Below are 27,862 nucleotides of genomic sequence, written 5' to 3'. Positions count from 1 at the left end.
TCTCGTGCTCTTTGCAAGTTGCTTTCCGTTAGAACGTTCAAAACAGGGTACTAGCACAAACACGCAGCCTGGGTGGCTGACTAAAGGTATAAGAATATCTTGTAGAACAAAGTGGCAATTATATCAAAACGTTAGAAACAGTCGCAATCTAAATGCAGTAGTCCATTACAAACAATATTTTAAGGTGCTTAAAAAAGTTATTAGGAAGGTAAAAATTTTGTGGTATGCAGATAGAATAGCTAAGTCTCAGGATAGAATTAAAACCATATGGTCAGTCGTAAAGGAAGTGGCTGGTCTGCAGAGACAGGTCGAGGATATAGAATCAGTGCGTAGTGGGAATGTCCGTGTTACTGATAAATCGCATATACAGGGTGTTTCAAAAATGACCGGTATATTTGAAACGGCAATAAAAACTAAACGAGCAGTGATAGAAATACACCGTTTGTTGCAATATGCTTGGGACAACAGTACATTTTCAGACGGACAAACTTTCGAAATTACAGTAGTTACAATTTTCAACAACAGATGGCGCTGCAAGTGATGTAAAAGATATAGAAGACAACGCAGTCTGTTGGTGCGCCATTCTGTACGTCGTCTTTCTGCTGTAAGTGTGTGCTGTTCACAACGTGCAAGTGTGATGTGGACAACATGGTTTATTCCTTAGAACAGAGGATTTTTCTGGTGTTGGAATTCCGCCGCCTAGAACACAGTGTTGTTGCAACAAGACGAAGTTTTCAACGGAGGTTTAATGTAACCAAAGGACCGAAAAGCGATACAATAAAGGATCTGTTTGAAAAATTTCAACGGACTGGGAACGTGACGGATGAACGTGCTGGAAAGGTAGGGCGACCGCGTACGGCAACCACAGAGGGCAACGCGCAGCTAGTGCAGCAGGTGATCCAACAGCGGCCTCGGGTTTCCGTTCGCCGTGTTGCAGCTGCGGTCCAAATGACGCCAACGTCCACGTATCGTCTCATGCGCCAGAGTTTACACCTCTATCCATACAAAATTCAAATGCAGCAACCCCTCAGCGCCGCTACCATTGCTGCACGAGAGACATTCGCTAACGATATAGTGCACAGGATTGATGACGGCGATATGCATGTGGGCAGCATTTGGTTTACTGACGAAGCTTATTTTTACCTGGACGGCTTCGTCAATAAACAGAACTGGCGCATATGGGGAACCGAAAAGCCCCATGTTGCAGTCCCATCGTCCCTGCATCCTCAAAAAGTACTGGTCTGGGCCGCCATTTCTTCCAAAGGAATCATTGGCCCATTTTTCAGATCCGAAACGATTACTGCATCACGCTATCTGGACATTCTTCGATAATTTGTGGCGGTACAAACTGCCTTAGACGACACTGCGAACACCTCGTGGTTTATGCAAGATGGTGCCCGGCCACATCGCACGGCCGACGTCTTTAATTTCCTGAATGAATATTTCGATGATCGTGTGATTGCTTTGGGCTATCCGAAACATACAGGAGGCGGCGTGGATTGGCCTCCCTATTCGCCAGACATGAACCCCTGTGACTTCTTTCTGTGGGGACATTTGAAAGACCAGGTGTACCGCCAGAATCCAGAAACAATTGAACAGCTGAAGCAGTACATCTCATCTGCATGTGAAGCCATTCCGCCAGACACGTTGTCAAAGGTTTCGTGTAATTTCATTCAGAGACTACGCCATATTATTGCTACGCATGGTGGATATGTGGAAAATATCGTACTATAGAGTTTCCCAGACCGCAGCGCCATCTGTTGTTGACAATTGTAACTACTGTAATTTCGAAAGTTTGTCTGCCTGAAAATGTACTGTTGTCCCAAGCATATTGCAACAAACGGTGTATTTCTATCGCTGCTCGTTTAGTTTTTATTACCGTTTCAAATATACTGGTCATTTTTGAAACACCCTGTATGTACAGTATTTAATAAGCAATTTCTGAATATGGCAGGTGAACTAAATGGAAACCTAGTCCCAACAGGGAATCACATAGCGCTCTTAGAAAAAAGTGTTCTGAGACTGTTACCTGAAATGCTCCTCCATGATACTGACAAGAGGGAGATTGAGTTAATAATTAAATCACTAAAGACCAAGAACTCTCATGGATATGACGGGGTATCTAGCAGAATACTGAAGTATTGTTCCAAGTATGTTAGCCCAGTACTTAGCCATATCTGTAACTTTTCCTTTAGGAGTGGTCGGTTTCCTGACCGATTAAAGTACTCGGTAGTGAAGCCACTTTATAAAAAGGGAGACAGGGATAATGTTGATAATTATAGACCTATTTCTATGCCATCGGAGTTTGCTAAAGTTATCGAGAGGGTTGTATATACAAGGTTACTGGAGCATTTAAATTCACATAATTTGCTGTCAAATGTACAGTTTGGTTTTAGAAATGGCTTAACAACTGAAAATGCTATAGTCTCTTTTCTCTGTGAGGTTTTGGATGAATTAAATAAAAGGTTGCGAACGTTAGGTGTTTTCTTTGATTTAACGAAGGCTTTTGTCTGTGTTGACCACAAAATATTACTGCAGAAGTTGGAACATTATGGAGTAAGGGGAGTAGCTTACAACTGGTTCGCCTCTTACTTTAAGAACTGAAAGCAGAAGGTAATTCTCCGCAATATTGAGAGTGGTAATGATGTTCAGTCCCAATGGGGCACTGTTAAATGGGGCGTTCCCCAAGGATCGGTGCTGGGGCCACTGCTGTTTCTTATTTATATAAATGATATGCCTTCTAGTATTACAGGTGATTCAAAAATATTTCTGTTTGCTGATGACACCAGCTTGGTAGTGAAGGATCTTGTGTGTAATATTGAAACATTATCAAATAATGTAGTTCATGAAATAAGTTCGTGGCTTGTGGAAAATAATTTGATGCTAAATCACAGTAAGACTCAGTTTTTACAGTTTCTAACTCACAAATCAACAAGAACTGATATTTTAATCAGACAGAATGGTCATGTTATAAGCGAGACGGAACAGTTCAAGTTCCTAGGCGTACAGATAGATAGTAAGCTGTTATGGAAAGCCCATGTTCAAGATCTTGTTCAGAAACTAAATGCCGCTTTATTTACCATTAGAACAGTATCTGAAATAAGTGACATTTCAACACGAAAAGTAGTCTACTTCGCATATTTTCATATGGTATTATTTTTTGGGGTAATTCTTCTGATTCAAAAAGGGTATTTTCGGCTCAAAAACGGGCTGTTCGAGCTATGTGTGGTGTAAGTTCGAAAACCTCTTGTCGACCCCTATTCAATAGCCTGGGAATTTTGACATTGCCCTCACAGTATATATTTTCTATAATGTCGTTTGTTGTTAGCAATATTAGCTTATTCCCAAGAGTTAGCAGCTTTCACTCAGTTAATACTAGGCAGAAATTAAATCTGCATGTGGAATGCACTGCCTTGACTCTTGTGCAGAAAGGAGTGCACTATTCTGCTGCATCCATTTTCAATAAGCTACCACAAGAACTTAAAAATCTTAGCAGTTGCCCAAACGCTTTTAAGTCTAAACTGAAGAGTTTCCTCATGGCTCACTCCTTCTATTCTGTCGAGGAGCTCCTGGAAGAGCTAAAAAATTAAGCAAATTCCAGTGTTACATTCTTGATTTTCTTTATTTAAACTAACGACGTGTCAGCTGAATATGTTTCTTATATTTCATTTTATCTGTTTCTACAATCGTCTTATAATTTCATGTGTTGACTCGTTCCATGACCATGGAGACTTCTCCTTAATGTGGTCCCACGGAACTATAAATAAATAAATAAATAAATAAATCAATCAATCAAGTCTCGCCCTTTCCTCTATGTCTTCGAGATGAGTGCGCTGTGGACACTCCCATCTTCCAAGACGACAACAGCCGCATTCATATGGCTCCACACATTCCTTCCTGGTTTGACTAATACTCATGCACCCTTTTGCACCTCTACTGCTACGCTAACTCACCCGATGGTTATCTCACAGAAAACGTCTGCGACTACTTGGAGCAGCGGGTGAAATGTGGCATCTCCGCAATTTGGTAGCTCTACTGAAACTGATTATTAATGAATGGTTTTAGCTGGAACTTGTAGACCCTCTTTCTCACCAAACTGAGATAGCCGTTAGGGCTACAGACGATGTAACACTGTACTGGTACACTGTCTCCTGGGGTTTCTTTGTCCGCTGTGCTTACGTATTGCGTTCTCTCCCAAAGTTCTCAGTAGCTTCTAGTTTTATTGCAGTGAAACAAGCACGACACTTGATCTTTCATCCTGCAACGTAGTTTTTGCTGTTTTGAAACTTCTTGGAGCATAAAAACACTAAGCCGGATCAGCGCTCGAACCCGCAATTTTGGAAGCAATGCTCACTGTTTCAAAAGAGTGAAAGATTCGTTGTGGAAACAATCCATTTAGCTATGTCTAAGCCATTTCTCAGCACATATTTTTCTTCCATGAGTGTCAGTGTCAGTTCAGCTGGCTATGCAGGAGACGTTTTGTGAAGTTTGGAAGCCAGGGGAGGGTTCCTAGTAGACGTGAAGCTTTCAGGGAGGACTACGATTGGTGCCTAGATGTCTTAATGGGTAAGAGAACTGTGCGAAAATGGCGAAGTTCAAGATTAAAGTCTCGCTCCAGCACAGTTTCAGTGTAACAGGATTTTCAAATTAGATCAATCAGATTCGTATGCCTGTTCTGTGTGAAACAGATTGTCATTACTACGTCATACGGCTGAAACATTATCGATGCAACACATAGTATCAAAACATTGGTAAAGTTCTCCTGTGATAAGTCACTGCCCTTATGCAGTGAATTATGACCGAATTACTACTGCCTCCTTAGTCTGCAGTTTCAGCCATCTGATCAAATAATGTCTGTTATGAATCATTGTCCAGGTCTGCGGCCATTAGCGATGGTACATTCCATTTCATAGGTAACGACTTTTTATGCGTGGTGTGAAAGTAGAGTTCGTTGATTGAGAGGCTACCCTTGGGTCCTTATTACTTCCTTATGATATCGTTCTAGACACAGAATAACTACGTAAGGTCTGGTCTATCGCATGGTAACGATAGTGGACCGCTGTTACTGAGTCACGTGCCGGTTTTTGTAAGCCGTATCTACTACAGGCGAAGCGATTTGGAACCATAGTGAAACACTGCTATTGGTCAATCCGACAACGTCTATGAAGATTATTTTTCACAATTTCACGTGTGCCGTCTGTTCAAATAGGAATCTACTGTCACTTTCTTCTCACATGCAGTCTCAATGAAAGTGAAATGCCTTTTTCAACAAAGTTGCCAGCGGGATAGTCACAGAGTCTGTTGGAACAGCCGTAGTTGATACTCGAATTGATCGATGGGTATGAGCGTGTCTGTCGTCATACACGATTAACACAGTGTAAGCCAATGAGCCAGCTTATATTCATCTTTGAGGGCTAATGTTACCAGAAGACTGTAGTACTAGTTTTTGACGACGCGATCTCTTGCGAGTCGGGTCGATGTGTAATAGCGATGGGAGGTTCTAGGATTATAATGCTTGTATCATCTACAATCCGTGATGTAATAGACTGAAGAACATGGAGAGGACAACTATCGCCCTTGAAAGCACGTAAGTTCAGCAGTTCTCAACCATATAGAACACTTATGAGACTTCCTGGATATCCGCTCAGTTTGTTCGAGAAATAGTTATCGAGAGTAAGCGACGTTTGGCACTGTATTTGATTGGCCATGTCAAATTAGTTCAGTGAGCATTGTTCTTGTGCTACTGTTATGTCTGTAGCGCTGGCATTCAAGGGCGACTGAATGGGTCGATTACTTCTAAATGCTATGTCCAAGTTTTCCGTCGGATCTTTAACAAGCCGGTGCCTCGCAATTTTCGTAATGAATTGTACGTGATCATATTTGTTTCTCATGCTTTTGAAAAACTTGGATTTTGTTGACGTGGACTGGCACACCAAACGCCGGTCCTTTAGTAAGACGATCCACTCCGCGCCCAGCGACAAGCAACATCACAGTAATCGGGTTGCTGAAACTCTTCTAGAAATCCTCGCAGGATTCTACTACACAATAGAACAGTCTCATGTTGCCTCCAGAGAAAAACATCAGCCACTGCAACGTGATATAGTCCGCTACCAGCGACATTTTACCACAGAAAGCCGGCCACATGTGACAGCATGATTTATCCATCAGACCCACTGTACTCTGTTCTATCTGTTTCATAATCACGATCAAAGACAAATCCTCAATCGTGATAAATGTGCGAAGACGGTCTCCATCAGCAGCAACACAGCTTTTCATACGTAATTCTAGGTGTTCACCACTGTGGCAAGGTCGTTGCTGTCGCAGTGTGACGTATACATAGATCCTGATTACCTTGCAAAACAGAGCGCAGCATTCGGGTGGTTGCTTTTCTAGTTCGTTGCGATTCTCACACCCAGCGTTTATAAGATTCCACCACCTACTAAACTTTTCCTGCTACCTTTCTCTGTGCTCCGTCTTCTGCGTGACTTACTTGTTCCACTTCAATGATTCTAAGTTTGTGTACGTGCGGTTGGCATCTTACATACGCAGCCTTTTACAGAAAGGATTCAGCCAGCTGCAGCTTTCGGTTTCTGAGCTCAGCTCGATTTGATTGCCAGTCACCTTACGTTCTATTTTCAGATGGGGCGGTCATTGTTTACTTCCACGCACACTGCTTTATCAATCCGAATGTAATTCTGTAATTTAGTGACGTCAGAAGTAGGCTTTAATTTTTTTGCTTCCTATTCTCAGTGACAGCAAAGAGAGCCATACAATTACAACATTTTGTGGCAATTCAATATCTACACTGTACATAGACAAAAATTAGGGAATGGCTGTTAAATACCATATTTAAATCGCATTGTAAATGTATGATGTAGTCCCAGAAACTCGAATTTTCTACCGCAGTCGTTCCGAAACTTGAAGGAATAAAAGAATATAACATCAAAGTGGTATACGTTGTTCTCTCTAGTGCGCAAAGCTTAAATCTGCGACATGTAGTTCAGATGACAATGGAGAGAGAGAATTATGCGGACTTCTTGGTATCACAGGCACCGAAACTGACTAGAATAGATTCGGTACTTGAACCTGAACAGGACTGAACCAGTGAAGACAGAGTACGCAGTTTATTGCTTCCGACTCATTTCATCTCTCAGGAAAAGAAAAACCACCCAATTTCTAGGAATCGTATGCCAATAATAGTTCAAACGACGTATATGGAGTGTTTTTTAATACTCCTTAAAATTGTTTAGTGGTTAATGATCTGAAGAGAAACCCTTGTTTTCGTGCTGCAGAGAAACATGGAAAACAAAGTGGTCCACTGTGTTGTGTCTGCTGACTGAAAGACAGACAAAAATTGCTGTGGCTCCGGTAATTATTACATCTGTGGGTAACAAGTAATGCGGCAATGATGTCTAATGTTACTGTGGTGGGAGGGAATGAGGAATAGCGACTGAAGAAGAGACACCGACTGTGTAGAGTGGCACTTGAGTTTAGCTGGTTTAGTGTAATCATTAGTAATGGGCTGAATTCCTAAATTAGTTAGATGCTAACAGATCTAGTAATTAACAGAGTGACAGGAAAGTACTATCTTGTTTTCATCCAGCAGATGCAAGGTAGTGGAACATTTTGTTTCGTAAGTTTGCTGTCGTAGCATACACATGTTTCGTCTGCAGATATATTCCTATCCCAATCACTGTAAAACTGGACCATTCATATGCAACTAGAGTTTATAAGGAGACTGTAGACGCATATAGTACGTGCACAACTTTATACTGGTTATGGAAGTGGCAGTGATTTCTTGCGCCTTAGACACTTTCTTTCCACAAAGCTTCGTTGTAAAGCTGGTTGCCGACTTGTTCCCTTCAGGCGTCGCCTGTCATGGAATTATTCATGAACGTATTATACTCACCTACGACAACTTCACTTGGCGTGTTAGGAGATAAGGCGGGGCTGTCAATGTTTATATCGACTACAATAGCTAGCTCTAGATTACATGCAAGATATTGCTCAACGACATGCCGTACAGGACATCCATTCGCCGAACAAACGACTGTGTCTAGAACTTTGCATTTGTATGTTACATCATGGCAGCGTGCATTTAAGAGGGGGATAATACTCTGTCATTAATATCGTGAGTGCGAAGAAGACAATATGATGTCGATCATAGGCGTGTGTTCATAGGGGAACACCCATCAAATATTTATTTCAAATCTAGAAGTCTTTCACTAGAGCAGATTACATCTATCATTAGGTTTTGCAATTGTCTTGGCAGCACTTCATCCTGAATTGCCGGTATTTTAAGATCAAAGACAGCTGCCAGTCAACATAAAGTTAACAGCTTTGTCGAGGACATTCATTCAGTGGCCGCAGGTGGAGATTTGTTTAACATATGACGAGTTCAGCTTCTCCAAAATACTATACGATAAACCCCTCATCACTTCTGTGGACCACTCGTGTCACTAGACGCCATTCTAATATTTACGGTCTCCTTCGTCACTAAGGAGAAGCTGTTACAGTTAAGGGCGCTATGGAATGCACAACGCTTTTTACCCTTTTGTGGTGGAAATTGGACTTATTTTTCCTGCCAAGAAATTCTTTTGTGTTTGCCGATAAGTTGCTAGGAATTAGATGTGATGAACAGTACGCCTGCTTATATAAATTTTCGATAATTCTTCTAGAATTCTTGTTATGAAATCTCAATTCTGAAAAAAATAAAGTCACAAACCCATTACTCAGTTCAGTACGAAACGAAATGTTAATATTTTCTAGAATAAAATTCAGATATGAAACATTCGAGTGATTCAAAAGCTCTTAATGGTATTTGGCCGTTATAAGGAAAAGCAATATATATCGGGGAAATAATATACATAAACGGGTCAGAAACATTTTCTCTTCTATTGCTTTCTCTCTTTCCTGCACAGTTGAAGGAATTCTCTTGTCTGGAGTTGAACAAGGCATCAAGTGATGGTTGAAAAGTATATTTTTGCTATAGGAGAAGGTCTATCGAAGACTCTGCGCCGGACAAAGTGGCCGAGCGGTTCTTGGCGCTACAGTCTGGAACCACGCGACCGCTACGGTCGCAGGTTCGAATCCTGCCTCGGACATGGATGTGTGTGATGTCCTTAGGTTCTAAGTTCTAGGGGACTGATGACCTCATAAGTTAAGTCCCATAGTGCTCAGAGCCATTTTTTTTTTAATTCTTCGAATAAGCAAAGGGACGTAGGGAGGCTCGCGAGGGTAAGAGTGGGAGAATATAGGAACATGGAATTACTTCCCAAAGGAGGCCTTAGTGGTTGCCTTTGTTACGTTAAAGTCCTCCTGACGGGCATACACGTGGTACAGTAGGACATACTTATTCATCTGGAATCGCGAGGCATTTAAGCTATTAACGTTAAATATCGCGTCAGCCCCTGTAGCTACACTTCTGACATCCAGTAGAACAACAGAACATTTGTGAGGAGTGTTACTTTTGTTTTAGGACTCAGCTGTTCGATTACTTTAATTTTTTTGCTAAATTACCAGTGACAATCTTAGAAGCGACTAGTATATTTTTTTCAATAATTAAGTTACGGTAAACTGGCAGAGATGTACAAATGACCGTCTGCTAATCTTTTTTATGCTTTTCCGTTACACTTTTCTGACAGTGTGCAGAGAGCGATAAATTCGTGCGATGGTAGATTTGTCATAGTTTATCACACGTGTATCGCCATGGATTACAATCGTGACAAGGCGTACTTCAAAGCCAAACGCTCTTCCTGAACTCTTCCAATCATTCTGTTGAAACACTTCCTCTGATAAACCATTTTCGCCATGACACTCTATCCCACGACAGTACCGGTCCCCCGACCCGCCTTCACTTCATTTTCTACTTTAGTAACCTGAAAAAGGAATCTAGTAGTTGGAACAGCTCGATTTTGTTTATTTGACACGCGATGCACCTGCTTCAGCTCGCAGATACCACAAACTTCCTTCATACCAATCATGTTAGAGACTTATTTACAAGCATAACCTTCCAAGTATCGACTGAGAGGTCACAGGGTAAATAATGTCTTACGAAAACACTGCAATGGAAACAAAAATTGAAACTTATTTTATGCAGTACTTATCATAAGACTGTTAAACGGTACAGCTACTTGGCATTAAAATTTAATTAGCATCCTAAGAAATGAAACTAATGTACACATTTGAAAGAACAATGCGGTTCGGTTATTATTGTTGTTGTGGTCTTCAGTCCTGAGACTGGTTTGATGCAGCTCTCCATGCTACTCTATCCTGTGCAAGCTTCTTCATCTCCCAGTACCTACTGCAACCTACATCCTTTTGAATCTGCTTAGTGCATTCATCTCTTGGTCTCCCTCTACGATTTTTACCTTCCACGCTGCCCTCCAATACTAAACTGGTGATACCTCGATGCCTCAGAACATGTCCTACCAACCGATCCCTTCTTCTAGTCAAGCTGTGCCACAAACTTCTCTTCTCCCCAATCCTATTCAATACCTCCTCATTAGTTATGTGATCTACCCACCTAATCATCAACATTCTTCTGTAGCACCACATTTCGAAAGCGTCTATTCTCTCCTTGTCCAAACTATTTATCGTCCATGTTTCACTTCCATACATGGCCACACTCCATAAAAATACTTTCAGAAATGACTTCCTGACACTTAAATGTATATTCGATGTTAACAAATTTCTCTTCTTCAGAAACGCTTTCCTTGTCATTGCCGGTCTACATTTTATATCGTCTCTACTTCGACCATCATCAGTTATTTTGCTCCCCAAATAGCAAAACTCCTTTACTACTTTAAGTGTCTCATTTCCTAATCTAATTCCCTCAGCATCACCCGACTTAATTCGACTACATTCCATTATCCTCGTTTTGCTTCTGTTGATGTTCATCTTATATCCTCCTTTCAAAACACTATCCATTCCGTTCAACTGCTCTTCCAAGTCCTTTGCTGTCTCTGACAGAATTACAATGTCATCGGCGAACCTCAAAGTTTTTATTTCTTCTCCATGGATTTTAATTCTTACTCTGAACATTTCTTTTGTTTCTTTTATTGCTTGCTCAATATAGAGATTAAATAACATCGGGGAGAGGCTACAACCCTGTCTCACTCCCTTCCCAACCACTGCTTCCCTTTCATACCCCTCGACTCTTATGACTGCCATCTGGTTTCTGTACAAATTGTAAATAGCCTTTCGCTCTCTGTATTTTACCCCTGCCACCTTCAGAATTTGAAAGAGAGTATTCCAGTCAACATTGTCAAACCTTTTCTCTAAGTCTACAAATGCTAGAAACGGAGGTTTGCCTTTCCTTAATCTAGCTTCTAAGATAAGTCGTAGGGTCAGTATTGCCTCACGTGTTCCAGTATTTGTTCGGTTATTAAGAACTGAATCATCCAAATCACAAAGAGTTAATGGAGAGATCATTTGTAGAATATTACTGCGGGATACGTTAAAAATTTTACTTTATATACTTTGTTCCAAGGAAATGATATTTACTACGGGATGCAGCTGCACGAAAACTGTTGACTTAAGATGCTACTAATGTTAACTGTAAATAAATAACAGTCGACACTGCAACATTTTTATGTGTTCTAATATTTTTCATGTTAAGGACCAGAGGTAGCGGTTGTTAAGGTAATCGTTGTAAATATTTTATCATAAAAGCACTAATATTAGGAACGTAATCCACAGCAACGCGTTTCGGTAGTGAAGTTCCAATCATCTGGCAGTCTGAGTTAACCTTACATAAAATACACTTCAAAAGCACTCAAGGTCAAAATACAAAAACAAATAAAGTTATTTAAAAACAGCATTTATGCAATAAGACGAGGTTGTCACGTCGGAATATTTTGACCTTGATTACTTTTTAAGTGCGTTTTATGTAGGATTAACTTAGGCAGCCAGATGATTGGAACTTGACTCCCCAAATGCGTCGCTGAGGATAATGTTTCTAATATTAGTGGTTGTACCTTAAAATATTTATAGCCTTTTATGAATAGTAATTGACAGCACATGTTGAGTAAGTGACCTATACATTGAATGGAAGGCCAGAAATTGATCTTTAAAGAGTCAGTAGAATATAAGATCGTATACGAATAGGGTATAATATTTTAGACTGATGTGTACGGAGCAGTATTCTAATAATGAAACACTTGTTGGTCAGACTGCATTACGGTCAGTGATAGTGGCCATGTGGTCACCCCCGTGCCACCATTTATGCAGCAAAGGATCCTTACGGGAGGAATGACATCACAGCCAGTATTGATTTCACCAGACCTGCTGAAAGTAACCATATTTAGGACCCTATAGTATGATGGTCCTCCGTTACTGTTGTTGACTTCAACGGTTCGTGGCTGTCTCAACGACTGAAATCTACAAGCAGAGCACCATCCGCGCCACATGAGTCTGTCCTGTCGTCAGTGGTATAAATAACATTTTGGTTTGTTGCAAGAATACCAATAAATTACTTTGTGAATTGTGATTCAGTATTAGTATAAATCATCTTGATCTGTAGGCCTAATTCGACACATTTGAGTAAAACAACTACCATTCCAGTGTTCACCTTATGTCCTAGACTCTAAGTGCTACATAGATCAGAGTGATGTCAGTTATGCCTCCTGAAGAACTTTAGTTGACTAAAGAAACAAAGCGACAAAAGAATATGCGAATAGCATATGGTGGTTTATACTTCTCGCATCGATAATAGGACACCACCGGAAAGACTTAATGTTTGGTGAATCATTTACTCACTTGCTGTCTCATATGCTTTGACACATACAGGATCTATTTTGGCAGGTGACTTGATCTTTTCTATCATCAGTTACCTGCAAAAATTCAGTAATCCCTGTTTAAGCAGCAGCACTGTTCAGTGTCAGAATACGTGTAAATAGGAAATCAAGTTTTAGGAGGTCGCAGGTTCGAATCCTGCCTCGGGCATGGATGCTTGTGATGTCCTTAGGTTAGTTAGGTTTAACTAGTTCTAAGTTCTAGGGGACTAATGACCTCAGCAGTTGAGTCCCATAGTGCTCAGAGCCATTTTTGAACCAAGTTTTAGGATGTGCTAAGAAGTTCTTCGATGATGGTTGAAGGACAAAACTCGTGTCCTCAGAAACACTTTCGAAATAAATTTCATTACCTTTGAAACGTCCCCTTGGAAAAATTTATGAATTACTGTGCTGGTAAACCTCTTACATTATTTGATTTTCAAACAGCTGAGCAGAACTGAACGTACTAAGCCATTTCTCTCTTTACTTATTGTGATCATCACTAAACTGGTACACAATATTTTTAGCGCAACGCAATCTGACTTTCAAAAATCCTTACAAAAGAATGGTCCTGACTAACAATAACCTATAACTTTCATGAATCACTTACCTCACAAAAATCTTCATTACTCGAACTACTGCAATACAGCGAGCGCCAATACTGCCAGCTAAATAAAGGATTCTAACTACTGAAGGCACTAACTACTGATAGGCATAGTTACCAAAGAGAGATCTTGATAGAGAGCAAACAATGTATTTACCTTAATAATCTTCAAAAGTCATCATATGTATATATCTATCAATTCATGACATCCATCTTTATAAATTTACTCTTTCTGATGGACTCACGTCCAGATCATCCGCTCTCAAAACTCCGCCATTTCTCTCCCCACGTCCACCAATGCTGGCGGCTCACCTCCAACTGCGCAACGCTACGCGTTGCCAACAGCAATGCCAACCAGCCACAGAATAGACACAGCACAGCCAGTGCTTTTCATACAGAGCGCTACGTGGCGTTACCAATATAAAAACCTAAACAGCCTCCTTACATAAGACTAGTGTCCTCAGAAACACTTCCGAAATAAATTGCATTACCTTAAAATGACTTAATAAAACTTTACGAGTGTGTAACGTTTTCAATGTTTTGAAGTGCACCTTGCTTCTTTTTGACAACCTTTTGTGGAAGTTTCAGTAGTTTGTACAAATTGTGTACCGCACTAGAACTCGAGATTCTATCACCTATGATTTGAACTGCGTTCCTTCTGTCAGTTTCCCCTAGTAAGCTTCGTGGTCTGACTCATAAAATCAGTCTCCACGTTACTTTTCCTTTTATTGTCTTCCGAAGAGTTGAAGTTCAACTAGAATATTACAGTAGAACAGTGCCGAAATTTCTCGTCGACGCAAACTCCTCTAGCGAAAAAGAGTTCATTCGTACGTCATTTCTTGTTTCGTTACTCGGCAGAATAAACAAATGTTTGAAACGGTTTAGAAGTCCTTTTGAGTCGTTCGTTTGCCCCTTATCGCCTTAAAATATATGTCATCAAAGAAATTAATTTTGAGAATGCCTCAAAGGGTTATGAAAACATCTCTTTATTATAGCAAGTAGTTCCGATGAGTACTTTTTGTGTAATTCCATGTTATCGGTAATTTGAGAGACCTACTGTAGTTTGTACAGTTACATACACATGCATGCCTTTTTTAAAATAAGAGTCTCGCTCACCCGTCTAACTACAGGTACATCCATAGGTGGACGAGACTCTGGGTCATAAGCTATCCAGAAAGGACACAATCACTGCATGATACCTCCGTAAGGAATCAAACCATCATCCAGGAGAAAAAAGAGGTGTCATTAAAACCTTGATGGCCAGAGCCAACAAAATCTGCGAGCCGGTTTGTTCGCAGGATGAATTAAATTAATTACGATCTTTTCTCCCATTCTTTAATAAAATTACGGATCGTTTCGGGGAAGTTTTGGCCAAATATGGGGTCTAAACGATCTTTAGACCCACCAAAAAGATTAAGGAATATTTGAAAACAGCAAAAGATGCGCGGCACCAGCTAGCAGCACAGGGTACATAAAATTCCATGCAGTTGCGGGCAAGTGTATTACTCGCGCAAACGAAGTTGACACTCGGCGCGTTGCCTTATGGGAGCGACTGTAAAGGTATTTCCCATTCAGTCACTCCCATCAGCCAGCGCGCCGAGTGTCAACTTTGTTTGCGCGAGTAATATACTGGAACTGAGAAAAAAGTGTCGACACACGCACAGCCAAACAGCAAAGGAACTGTTGTCTGGGACATAACGAAAAATGGGCCATAGGAGAATATGTTTTTCGACGTGGGAACTACGAAATAAAATTCAATGAGACGAACGTTTTAACAAGGCCATCGCATTAACATGCACCCATACATAGAGAAGCAAGAGAGATTCATAAACATCATAATAACTTTAATGGAAAAGAAGAAGGTTTGAAGTTAGATAAAATATGGATGTCAACTTTGTGCCAACAGAATGGCAATCGATTATTTTTAATCGAGAATGATGACACCATTCAGAGATAGTCATACAGTCAGTATCACGTGAGATATGGTGATACCCTCTAGGCGTCTATAAATGCGAGAGCCCCTCAGACCTCAGAAGCAGTAGCCATTTTACTTCGGAAGATGCCTCCCACGGGAGACGAAACGTTAGGAAGTAGAGGTTTATAATTTATATAAAAAACAGCTACCAGCCACATGTGGCTGGTAGCTGTTTTTTTATATAAATTATAAACCTTAAATACAACAGCCACGTTTCTCAACATGTCGACTTTCGACAAAATAGCGTTAGGAAGTAGTTTTACACATCGACGCGGCATCTCAGTCCGGAAGTTTTAACTGAAGAATATGTCGGTCATGAAAGCCTACATTGTATGAATACCTCGAATAGACTTCGAATATGGCATCTGTTCTGTAAGCCATGTTAAATTATTCATGTTCGTTTGTTCTGAGACACTGCTGTCCATACTTCAAACCACTGCGTTTGGTGGATATTAATCGTGACATTTATGCAAGTTTAAAATTTTGACGTTTATTTGGTAGTCTCGCTTTTCACGTGTTGACAGCTGTACCTTCTGACAAATTCGTTCGGCACCATTAACCTTGTGTACGATTATTATGAAGATAGAAATTGTCAGGTGAGTCCCCAAATAATAAATTGGACTGTGCATTGTTTCTGATTAGCAAGAAGGGTCGTAACTTGTGGTTTTATTTCAACACACAGGATGAGAGCAGCACCTGCCACCTTCATCTAACTCCATACTGCACTTCGACAGGTGACAAATTATTTCCTCGGCAGGGCGCTTATAATACAATTTATAATTTGTACTATTTCTGATTAGTTGTGTTGTGGTTTCCGAGTAATTAGTGGTGCCCTTAATATGGTATTGTGTTCCTTTGCCAACATGGAGAATTATAAAGCGAAGAACACCACTGAACTCACTGATATAAGTAGTAACCAGATTTATCGAAAGCAAAAATCAAGAACAGTATCTGAAATAAGTGACAGTTCAACACGAAAAGTAGTCTACTTCGCAAATTTTCATACGCTTATGTCATATGGTATTATTTTTTGGGGTAATTCTTCTGATTCAAAAAGGGTATTTTTGGCTCAAAACCGGGCTGTTCGAGCTATATGTGGTGTAAGTTCGAGAACCTCTTTTCGACCCCTATTCAATAGTCTGGAAATTCTGACATTGCCCTCACAGTATATATTTTCTATTAGCTTATTCCCAAGAGTTAGCAGCTTTCACTCAGGTAATAGTAGGCAGAAATCAAATCTGCATGTGGAATGCACTTCCTTGACTCTTGTGCAGAAAGGAGTGCACTATTCTGCTGCATCCATTTTCAATAAGCTACCACAAGAACTCAAAAATCTTAGCAGTAGCCCAAACACTTTTAAGTCAAAACTGAAGAGTTTCCTCATGGCTCACTCCTTCTATTCTGTCGAGGAGCTCCTGGAAGAGCTGAAAAATTAAGCAAATTCCAGTGTTACATTGTTGATTTTCTTTATTTAAACTTACGAATTGTCGCCTGAATACGTTTCATATATTGTTACATTGTTGATTTTCTTTATTTAAACTTACGAATTGTCGCCTGAATACGTTTCTTATATTTCATTTTATCTGTTTCTAATATCGTGTTATAATTTCATGTATTGACTCGTTCCATGACCATGGAGACTTCTCCTTAATTTGGTCCCACGGAACAATAAATAAATAAATAAATAAAAAATTACCACCCTCGAGGAAATGGGAACTTACTTGCACAAAATTAGTAAAAAGGAGGATCTGATAAGATTGCTAAGGGCAAAGTGTTTCCAGCAGTCGAAGACATTATCACAAATGAACTTGAAAACGACTCCAGTGTAAGCCTCTTCTGTGCAGATACTATTGTGCAGGTAAACTTGTACCGGTAAAAAATGCACAGGTAAAAGCACGCAGGTAATCTGCACAAGTCCCCCTACCAGGTAAACTGGAATGTGTGTGACGCCTTTAACTAATGTGACGTTTATAGCGCAGTTGTGTGACGTCCCGGTGAGCGTTTACAGCGGCCTCAAAACAGGTGTTTGCTCACGGCGGCAGGTGCAGCGTACTCACTGGATGCCGCTGGCCGAGGTGACGGGAGGATCCGGGGGCACGTAGAGCACGGCCGGGGTTCCCGGCGGGCCCGGCGGCAGCGGCGGCGGCAGCGCCTCGTTGCTGGAGTCATTGTGCGCGCAGCAGCTGCCGAACATGAACGTGTCCACGCACATGCCCACGTGCCGGCCCTCGCTCTTGATGCACTCCCACACGAACATGCACGTGCCCTCCACGCTGTTCACCGAGCACGGCTTCGGGCTGATCTTGTAGCCTGCAACACAGCAACCGCGTCCCATGTAGGTTTCAGCTTCGGAGCTCCCGTGGTATCGTCTCTGTATTCTTCCTCTTCGGACTTAACAGTGACCTCGTGTACGGCGGAATACACCTCTTAAATTACTTTTGGCTCGTTAAAGATATTAATTGTAATCTCTTGTCACCTAGACAAACTGGCTCATGAAACAAAAAGTAAAGCATTGACGTAAATCATTAATAACTGTGATATAGGCATCAACTTCGTTTTCTAATCGACATTTTTGGGCCAGAATGACTGACACTTCTGACAGAAATTCAATGATACAACAGTGCGGTAGGCCTGACGAGAAATTGTGCTGTGATCCTCAGATCGATGACCCGCGTGGGATTAGCCGTGCGGTCTCAGGCGCTGCAGTCATGGACTGTGCGGCTGGTCCCGGCGGAGGTTCGAGTCCTCCCTCGGGCATGGGTGTGTGTGTTTGTCCTTAGGATGATTTAGATTAAATAGTGTGTAAGCTTAGGGACTGATGAACTTAGCAGTTAAGTCCCATAAAATTTCAAACACATTTGAAAATCAGATCGATGACGGCTTTCATGTAGTTCTCTACGCAAGTCTATCCTACGAATCTTCATCTCTGCATGCTTGCTGCATCCTACATCTACTTGAAATTGGTCTTCCTATACGATTTTTTTATCTCCCTACCACTTCCTTCCATTACCAAATTAACAATTCTTTGACGGCTCAGGATGTGTTCTCTCAACCGATACCTTCTTTTAGTCAAGATTTACCACAAAGCCCTTGTCTCTCCTATTACATCATTAATTTATCCATGTTAATGGTGATTTAGCTCTGTCTCGTTACTCGAAGAACTACCGCAACGATCCACTTTTGTACGCCGGCCGAAGTGGCCGTGCGGTTAAAGGCGCTGCAGTCTGGAACCGCAAGACCGCTACGGTCGCAGGTTCGAATCCTGCCTCGGGCATGGATGTTTGTGATGTCCTTAGGTTAGTTAGGTTTAACTAGTTCTAAGTTCTAGGGGACTAATGACCTCAGCAGTTGAGTCCCATAGTGCTCAGAGCCATTTGAACCAACCACTTTTGTACACTTTTATCTGTGTCAAGAAGCGTTTCGGTCTTCCACCTATCTTCAATTGGCGAAACAAAATTTATATCTTCATCGATATAACGTGATGTGTGCAAAACAACAAATCGCAATGCTGTATAAAAACTGGCTCTTTGCCGCATTTCTTCAAGTAACCTCTTCATTACTTACTGATATTTCATTCCGATTTTTAGCATTCTTCTAATGCACAGCATTTCTATTCGCTTCTTATCTTTACTGCTTACCGGACACTTTTCACTGCCACATAACATTGCAATCCGAACAAATACTTCAAGAAATCCCCGAAATTTATAATCATTGTTAAGAAAATTTCTATTTTTCGTAAACACTTTCCTTGATATTGCAAGTTAGCATTTTATATCGCCGTTATTTCGGCCATCGTTTCTTATCTTTGTGCTCAAATAGAATAACTTGCTTACTAGTATCAACGCCTCATTTCCTTATCTTATCCCTATAGTTACTTCATTTAATTAGAATGTACACCATCACATCGATATTCATTTTATGACAGCTTTTAATGACAACCATTCCGTTAAACTACTTTTGCAAGTCCTTTGCAGTCTCTGACAGAATTACAATGTCATCGGCAATTCTTAAAGTTAAGTTTTTTTCTTATTTCTGAACTTTAATCCTCTTCCCAAATTTCTCGTTGGTCTCCTGCATTGCTTGGTCTATGAACTTAATAGCAGTGGGGATAGGCTACTACACAGTCTTACTTCCGTCTCTGTTATTGTCCCCATTCCAAGCCCTTTGACTCTTATAACTGCTGTCTGATTTCTGTTAAAGTTGTAGATAGCTTTTCGCTTCCAATATTTTATCCTAGACAATATCACTGTTTCAAAGAGAGTGTTCCATCGAACATTATCGAAAGTATTTTCTAAAATACAGATTTGCCGTTATTCAACGTATAATCAAAGCCCCAGAGCCAATATTGCCATACGTGTTTTTACACTTTTCCGGAACTCAAATTGCGCTTCTGACAGATCGACTTCTACCGGTCAGTCGATCCTTTAGTGTATAATGAAAAGAAAATACGGAGTAAAAATATTTTGAATATGGTGATTTTTGTATTGTTGTGTTGTGCCCGTTTCAATGGTGGGCAGGTTACACCATTAGCCATGGTATCTGTCACCATCGAGGCAAGCGATACTTGTTGTTTACACCACCTTCGACAGGGAGTGGAAGGAATCTTTTGGCCAGCATGCCGTTAATAAGGCCACAAGAACAGCACAAAAATCCTCAAATCAATGTATTTTTGCTTTGAAATTTACATCATACATAAAAAGATATCACTGAGTCTCTCTCAAACATATACGGTGTTTTCGCCCAAAAATGCCGTAATTGCATTAAAAAAAATTGATACATGTATCTCGATGACCATTGAAACTGCGAGAAAGTATTGGAATTCATCTACGTCTACATGGATACTCTGCAAATCACATTTAAATACCTGGCAAAGGGGTTCATCGAACCACCTTCTTAATTCTCTATTATTCTAATCTCGTATAGCGCGCGGAAAGAACGAACACCTATATCCGTACGAGCTCTAATTTCCCCATTTTATCGTGCTGATCGTTTCTTCCTATGTAGGTCAGTGTCAACAAAATATTTTCACATTCGGAGAAGAAAGTTGGTGATTGAAATTTCGTGAGAAGATTCCGTCGCAACAAAAAACGCCATTCTTTTAATGATGTACAGCCCAAATCCTGTATCATTTCAGTGACACACTCTCCCATATTTCTCAATAATACGAAACGTGCTGCCCTTCTTTCAACTTTTTCGATGTACTCCGTCAGTCCTATCTGGTAAGGACCTCACACTGCCCAGTAGTATTCTAAAAGAGGACGGACAAGCGTAGTGTAGGCAGTCTCCTTAGCAGATCTGTTACATTTTCTAAGTGTCCTGCCAATAAAACACGGTCTTTGGTTAGCCTTCCCCACAACGTGTTCTATGTGTTCCTTCCAATTTAAGTTGTTCGTAATTGTAATACCTAGGTATTTAGTTGAATTTACGGCTTTTAGATTAGTCTGATTTATCGTGTAACCGAAGTTTAACGAATTCCTTTTAGCACTCATGTGGATGACCTTACACTTTTCGTTATTTAGGGTCAATTGCCAATTTTCGCATCATTCCGATGTCTTTTCTAAATCGTTTTGCAATTTGTTTTGATCTTCTGATGACTTTATTAGTCGATAAACAACAGCGTCATCTGCAAACAACCTAAGACGGCTGCTCAGATTGTATCCCAAATCGTTTATATAGATAAAGAACAGCAAATGGCCTATAACACTACCTTGGGGAACGCCAGAAATCACTTCTGTTTTACTCGATGGCTCTCTGTCAGTTACTACGAACTGTGACCTCTCTGACAGGAAGTCACAAATCCAGTCACTTAACTGAGACGATATTCCATAAGCACACGATTTCGCTACAAGCTTCTTGTGTGGTACGGTGTCAAAAGCCTTCCGGAAATCCAGAAATACGGAATAGATCTGAAATCCCTTGTCAATAGCACTCAACACTTCATGCGAAGAAAGAGCTAGTTGCGTTTCACAAGAACGATGTTTTCTAAACCATGTTACTGTGTGTCAATAGACCGTTTTCTTCGAGGTTCGAACACAATATATTCATATTATGAATCTCTCCTCCCTAAGGCTCTGGATTAAAAGAGATTACAAATACCTTTAATGAGACAAAAATAGTTTGTGGTAAGTAAGTTAGGCGCCTCGCGCTTTACGTAATTCAGACACAAACTCAGTCGCGTGTGTTAGCGACCACAGCTATGGAGACCTATCGAAGATTTCTTTTCTTCGAAAAATGTAAATCCGATTATGATTCGGGTGTCTTTTACGCAAAATGTTAAGAGCAAATTAATAATAATAGTAAAACTCAAATTGCCAAGAATCCACTGGAAACAGAACGAATCGAATCAATTTTGAAATTTTGTGATCTATATTATGCTGTATCATGAAGACACCTTTCAGACTCAAACATTCCTATCTTTTTGCTACGCTGTGTCAGTTCGACAACATCACATAACAGTCTTGCTGGACCTCATGAGCTCAACAACCGCTTAAGACAAGAAACATTGGAGGGCAACAAATGTGTTTAGAACTATTTAAAATATGGTGATGTGAGAAATTTCTTAATTATTCTACGTTTAATTAACATTACAGCTCAAGCAGCAAAACATACACTTCTTAAATCACAAAATCGTGCTACCTAAACATTATTACATAAGAATATAGTTGGCTGTTTTTTCTTCGGTGTTAGATTCATATTTTTTTGTGCCCAGTCCCAGCTGAAAACTCGTTGATGGATTGAGAGAGGGGGATGGAACGCACCTGACGCGCCTTTATTTTGCTGGGAACTCGTCGAAGGCACAGAGCATCAAAACTGTTATTATGCAAAATGAAACGAAAGATCGAATTCGGAAAAGTTACGGATCGCCATTAGCTATAATTACTTCGAGATACATGATGCACGACGACGGAGCAAGATAATGCTTAGTAGGGAAACTAAGTGTCGCACCCCGCTCAGATATAGTAGTAAAATGATCCAGTGGATAGCCCGTCAAAAAGTGAACACAGTTCAAGCATGAAAACTGGAAGAAGATGTACTGAGCTGTGCAAAAATAAGTAAAATAAACGATGCAAGCTCATGAAGTGCAACATGACTGAATTATAAAAGTCACGTCGTCGCAGTTGTGTGGTCATGGTGATGGTCAGTGAAACGGGAGATCCGTGTTCAGACCTCCCTCGTGCCACTTTTTTTTCACAAAATAATGAACTTTCCGGCCGGTCATTGCGTGTCTGCTCTCCTTCTGTAGTCTTGGCAATTGTCGTACTATACATTGATTATGGAATATGAGTCCAGTAATAAAAACATATTACCGTGGCAAGTAAATGAGACGAATAGTGCGAGATGCCGCATAGTCCTCTGACAGAGATGAAAACAACATATAAACGGGTGTGAACTATGTTAGAACAGAGGAATTCAGGAGGCAAGGCTTCCAAAACGGAACGCAAGATTCATAACCTGTGGTACTTGTGTAGAACAAATAGGAGGTACGAACGTCTGGAGGTCCCTTCCTTACACCTCGCTGCTGCAAACGGACTTACACCACGAAACAGACACAAATTTGAATACAGCGAACAGACTCGGCAGTGGACGGGCGTTCAGTTCATAATTTCGTGAAGCAAATATGGGGAACGATGGAGATTTAAACACGAATCTCCTCCTTCCCAGTCCAACGCGGTGACCACACAACCACATTTTATCCTACATGTGGATAGGATTAATAGCCCATTTTCATGTCGTAGTCCATGAGAGCGTTTCATGTTACAAAATGATCTCCTCCTTCCCAGTTCAACGCGGTGACCACACGACCACCAACACCAATGGTTCAAATGGCTCTGAGCACTATGGGACTCAACTGCTGTGGTCATAAGTCCCCTAGAACTTAGAACTAATTAAACCTAACTAACCTAAGGACATCACACACATCCATGCCCGAGGCAGGATTCGAACCTGCGACCGTAGCGGTCGTGCGGTTCCAGACTGTAGCGCCTTTAACCGCTCGGCCACTCCGGCCGGCCACCAACAGCAAATCTCAGATTAAGTCCTTGGTTTTCAAAAGTAAGGCGATAAGCTCTGACAAAATAATAGTTCTATCCACTTCGTTTAAGACCATGACATGCAACGGGAAGTCCCTCATTACGCCAGGAACGAAAAGGATCAACTAGGCTTTGAGTATAAGGATCTGATGCATTACACAGCGAAACTCTCATCATACCAAACTGAATTCACGAGGCGCGTTGAGAAATGTTGCAAGTGTCACTTTTAAATTTGCCTTCGTGTACGAGACTACCACATTCCCAAAGCAGCTACAAGACCGACCAACGTGCGCTAACTCCTGAGGAAAACATGCAGCAAGTCTGCTAGCAAGACATTCAATGATACCACCAATACACTGGCAGAAAAAGTAAGTGAAAGCAACAGCATAAGATTAAGGAGGAGATCGATCATAACAGTGCTACAAAAGTAGAAAATGTAGCAATAAAAAGAAATTAAAGTCAGCAATGGAAACAATACAAAAAAATCAGCGGCGAGGTGTCAGTCCAAAAACAATCGTCTCAGAGGCAACCGAAATTCTAAGTGACACAGCTGAAGTTGTGAACTTAATATGTTGGCTACACAAGCCGCAGCCGGTGTTTGGCCTCGACAGTTAGTCTCCTCCCACTTCTTCGGTTCATGCGTACTTTTCCAGCTAGTCCCATCTTAATCATATCGTCTCTGATGGCATCAGTCCATCTCAGCCGTTGTCTTTCCCTCGGTAAAAATGGAAATGAGCGTATGGCATCGTTGGCCGGGAGGCCCCATTCGGGTGAGTTCGGCCGCCACGTGCAAGTCTTATTGGAGTAGGCGCCACATGGGTGACTTGTGCGCCGGTAATTGGGATGAAATGATTATGAGGACAACACAACACCCAGTCCACGAGCGGAGCAAATCTCCAACCCGGCCGGGAATCGAACCCGGGCTCGTTTGCACGGGAGGCAAGCACGTTAACACCCAGCTAAGCAGAGGACTTTCCCTTCCTCTGACGTCTTCTTCCACTACCTACCTGGTGATCTGGCTCTCTCGGCGCATTACGTGCCCGCACCACTTCAGTCCCCTCTCTTTAATCACTACCACAACGTCCAGTGCTTTGTACAACTCCTGCAGTTCGCGGTTATTTCCTTTTTCTTCAGTCGCCTCCATTTTTCATTTGACCAAAGTATGTCTCAGAACAACATTCTCAAATGTCAGGAGTTTCCTTTCTCTCTGTTGGGTGAGAGTTCAGGTCTCTGATCCGTACAGGACCACGAGTTGTATTACAGTCCTGTAGATCCTAATCTTCGCCGATATCGATAGAAGGTGAGTCTTGAACAGCTTTCCGAATGTTAACCTTGACCTGTTTCCTGCTGGAATTCTTGCCATTATTTCCTGATTCGTCTCTTTTCTTTCACTGAGTATTGCCCCTTGACATTTGAGCTCTTTTACTCTTGCAAAGATTTTACCATCCACGTCTAAAAGTGTGTCATCGTTCTCTCTGCTCACTACGAGGTGAAGCCGGAATTACGAAATGTAGGACGCAAAGTAACTGTGGTTACTTGTTTTCTATCATTAAAAGGACTGCACTCAGACCATTACTGAACATGATTTTCTACCATAAGATACACTACTGGCCATTAAAATTGCTACAAAATGGGTATTCATTGGACAAATATATTATACTAGAACCGACATGTGATTACATTTTCACGCAATTTGGGTGCATAGATCCTGAGAAACCAGTACTCAGAACAACCACCTCTGGCCGTAATAACGGCCTTGATAAGCCTAAGCATTGAGTCAAACAGAGCTTGGATGGCGTGTACAGGTACAGCTGCCCATGCAGCTTCAACACGATACCACAGTTCAAGAGTAGTGTCTGGCGTATTGTGACGAGCCACTTGCTCGGGCACCGTTGACCAGACGTTTTCAATTGGTGAGAGATCTGGAGAATGTGCTGTCCTAGGCAGCAGTCGAACATTTTCTGTATCCAGAAAGGCCCGCACAGGACCTGCAACATGCGGTCGTGCATTATCCTGCTGAAATGTAGGGTTTCGCAGGGATCGAATGAAGGGTAGAGCCACGAGTCGTAACACATCTGAAATGTAACGTCCACTGTTCAAAGTGCCGTCAATGCGAACAAGAGGTGACCGAGACGAGTAACCAATGGCACCCAATACCGGGTGATACGCCAGTATGGCGATGACGAATACACGCTTCCAAAGCGCAATCACCGCGTTGTCGCCAAACACGGATGCGACCATCATCATGCTGTAAACAGAACCAGTATTCACCCGAGAAAATGACGTTTTGCCGTTCGTGCACCCAGGTTCGTCGTTGAGTACAATATTGCAGGCGCTCGTGTCTGTGATGCAGCGTCAAGGGTAACCGCAACCATGGTCTCCGAGGTGATAGTCCACGCTGCTGCAAACGTCGTCGAACTGTTCGTGCAGATGGTTGTTGTCTTGCAAACGTCCCCATTTGTTGACTCAGGGGTCGAGACGTGGCTGCACGATCCGTTACAGCCATGCGGATAAGATGCCTCTCATCTCGACTGTTAGTGATACGAGGTCGTTGGGATCAAGCACGGCGGTCCTTATTACCCTCCTGAACCCACCGATTCCATATTCTGCAAACAGTCATTGGATCTCGACCAACGCGAACAGCAATGTCGCGGTACGATAAACCGCAATTGCGATAGGCTAAAATCCGACCTTCATCAAAGTCGGAAACGTGATGATCCGCATTTCTCCTCCTTACACGAGGCATCACAACAACGTTTCACCAGGCAACGCCGGTCAACTTCTATTTGTGTATGAGAAATCGGTTGGAAACTTTCCTCATGTCAGCACGTCGTAGGTGTCGCCACCGGCGCCGACCTTGTGTGAATGCTCTGAAAAGCTAATCATTTGCATATCACAGCATCTTCTTCCTGTCGGTGAAATTTCGCGTCTGTATCACGTTATCTGCGTGATGTAGCAATTTTAATGGCCAGTAGTGTATTTAAGCTTAAAAAACTAACAGATTTTATGGCAATAAAGTAAAACCACAAACACATTAAGCACTAACCGCACTCGTTAAAGGCGGACATTGTTACACGACCAATAATTCTGCCGGTTTTGCTTTTAAAAAACAGTTCAGTTAATCTGAGAAAACGCTATGTAGATGAAGTCTGAAAAGGGGCAGAACAGAACTACGGCAATACGAGAACCGATTGTGTGGGGGTTTGTTGTACTAACAAATGTCCTTGGAGTTCTAGCTAATCAAGAACGCTGTGGTAATTAAATAGGTAATATAAAATCCTCACGGACGCCTAATATTGTTTCGATTCCTACAGGTTTGGAAATCTTTTACTTATGTCATTATTTCAAATACAATTTTTACATTCTGTGTTTTCGTTAGCTAGTCTAGTTGGATGTTGCCCTCTCATTCATTTGCTTTGACTTGCAAGATACGTAATACGGTTCCTTAGTCACACTACTTAAAGTAATCGTAATTTATGTTCTATTAGATTCTGAAATAAATATTGCTGTGACAACATAAAACAGGAAATATCGTCAAAATAGGTAGGTGAAAACTAAAATCACGAATGTATGTAACCGCAGGCGGTCAGTCAGGTTCATTAAATTTTCGGCATGATTCAGGTTTCACTAAACTTTCATTTGAGCCAACATTCCAGACTTGCTGCAATTAGATACTTTTGGGAGCAATAAACCGCTTTGAAAAATTATACTAGCCAGGAGGCCGGCGAGGTCGCTTCCGTGGTGGAAATGTGCGCCACAGGTGTTCGTCCACAGCCAGCGCCTCGGGTTGTGAAGAAATGCGATCCTAATTAGGAGGAGAGACTGGGGGCCATCAGCCCCGGGCCGTGCCCCGTATCGGCCGAATACTACTTCCGGGGTCGGCAGAACAAGTGTTACTTGCCGATAGGCAGGCAGCGTTCTCACCAATCATGTATCAATTGATAGACACATTTTGTTTTCACTGAATTCTGAGCTCTTACGTTCTTTGATACAACAGTTGATGATACTGTAACTTACAGCTTATGGTGAGAATTGCGATTTGTGCTGAATTCTAGAACAAAAATTCACAATGAAATGCAGACATACGCACATCGCATAAAAATTTAATTACCTGTACGTGACGTACCGTTAATGCCGTATTACACTGCCACTATCCTCGATAAAGGTCTCAGTACATCGAAGAAGAGACTCCACAAGTTTCTTCAGGTATGCCATATCCAGCTGAACCCACTGGTTGATGATTAGATCCAGAAGAGGTACCAAGTTATGGAGATACTGACTGCTATGTTTCAGCCGCTCTTCCAAACAGTCCCAGAGGTTTTGTATGGGATTCAGATCGGATGATTTGGTGAGGCAGTCGAGGTGCCTGAACTAGCGGGCCCAAATTGTGGTGCAGAACGCCCCCCCCCCCCCCTCCAAAAAACAAAAAATACTCTCCGGCATGAGCTACAGTATTCGCACACTGTGGGTTAAGCGTTTC

General features: G+C 41.5%; 1 protein-coding gene across 1 annotated transcript in view; it reads right to left on the bottom strand.

Annotated features, from left to right (window-relative positions):
• Positions 1-27,862, bottom strand: part of LOC124545826 (serine proteinase stubble) — a 742,896-nt gene that overhangs the window by 98,534 nt on the left and 616,500 nt on the right. Inside the window, exon 4 of the mRNA XM_047124815.1 lies at positions 17,410-17,662. Coding sequence (XP_046980771.1) covers positions 17,410-17,662 — 253 coding nt within the window. The remainder of the gene's footprint in view (positions 1-17,409; positions 17,663-27,862) is intronic.

Source organism: Schistocerca americana, chromosome 1 (genome assembly GCF_021461395.2).
Source record: "Schistocerca americana isolate TAMUIC-IGC-003095 chromosome 1, iqSchAmer2.1, whole genome shotgun sequence".
In the NCBI taxonomy this organism is placed as follows: Eukaryota; Metazoa; Arthropoda; class Insecta; order Orthoptera; family Acrididae; genus Schistocerca; species Schistocerca americana.
This window is presented reverse-complemented; position numbering and strand designations above follow the sequence as displayed.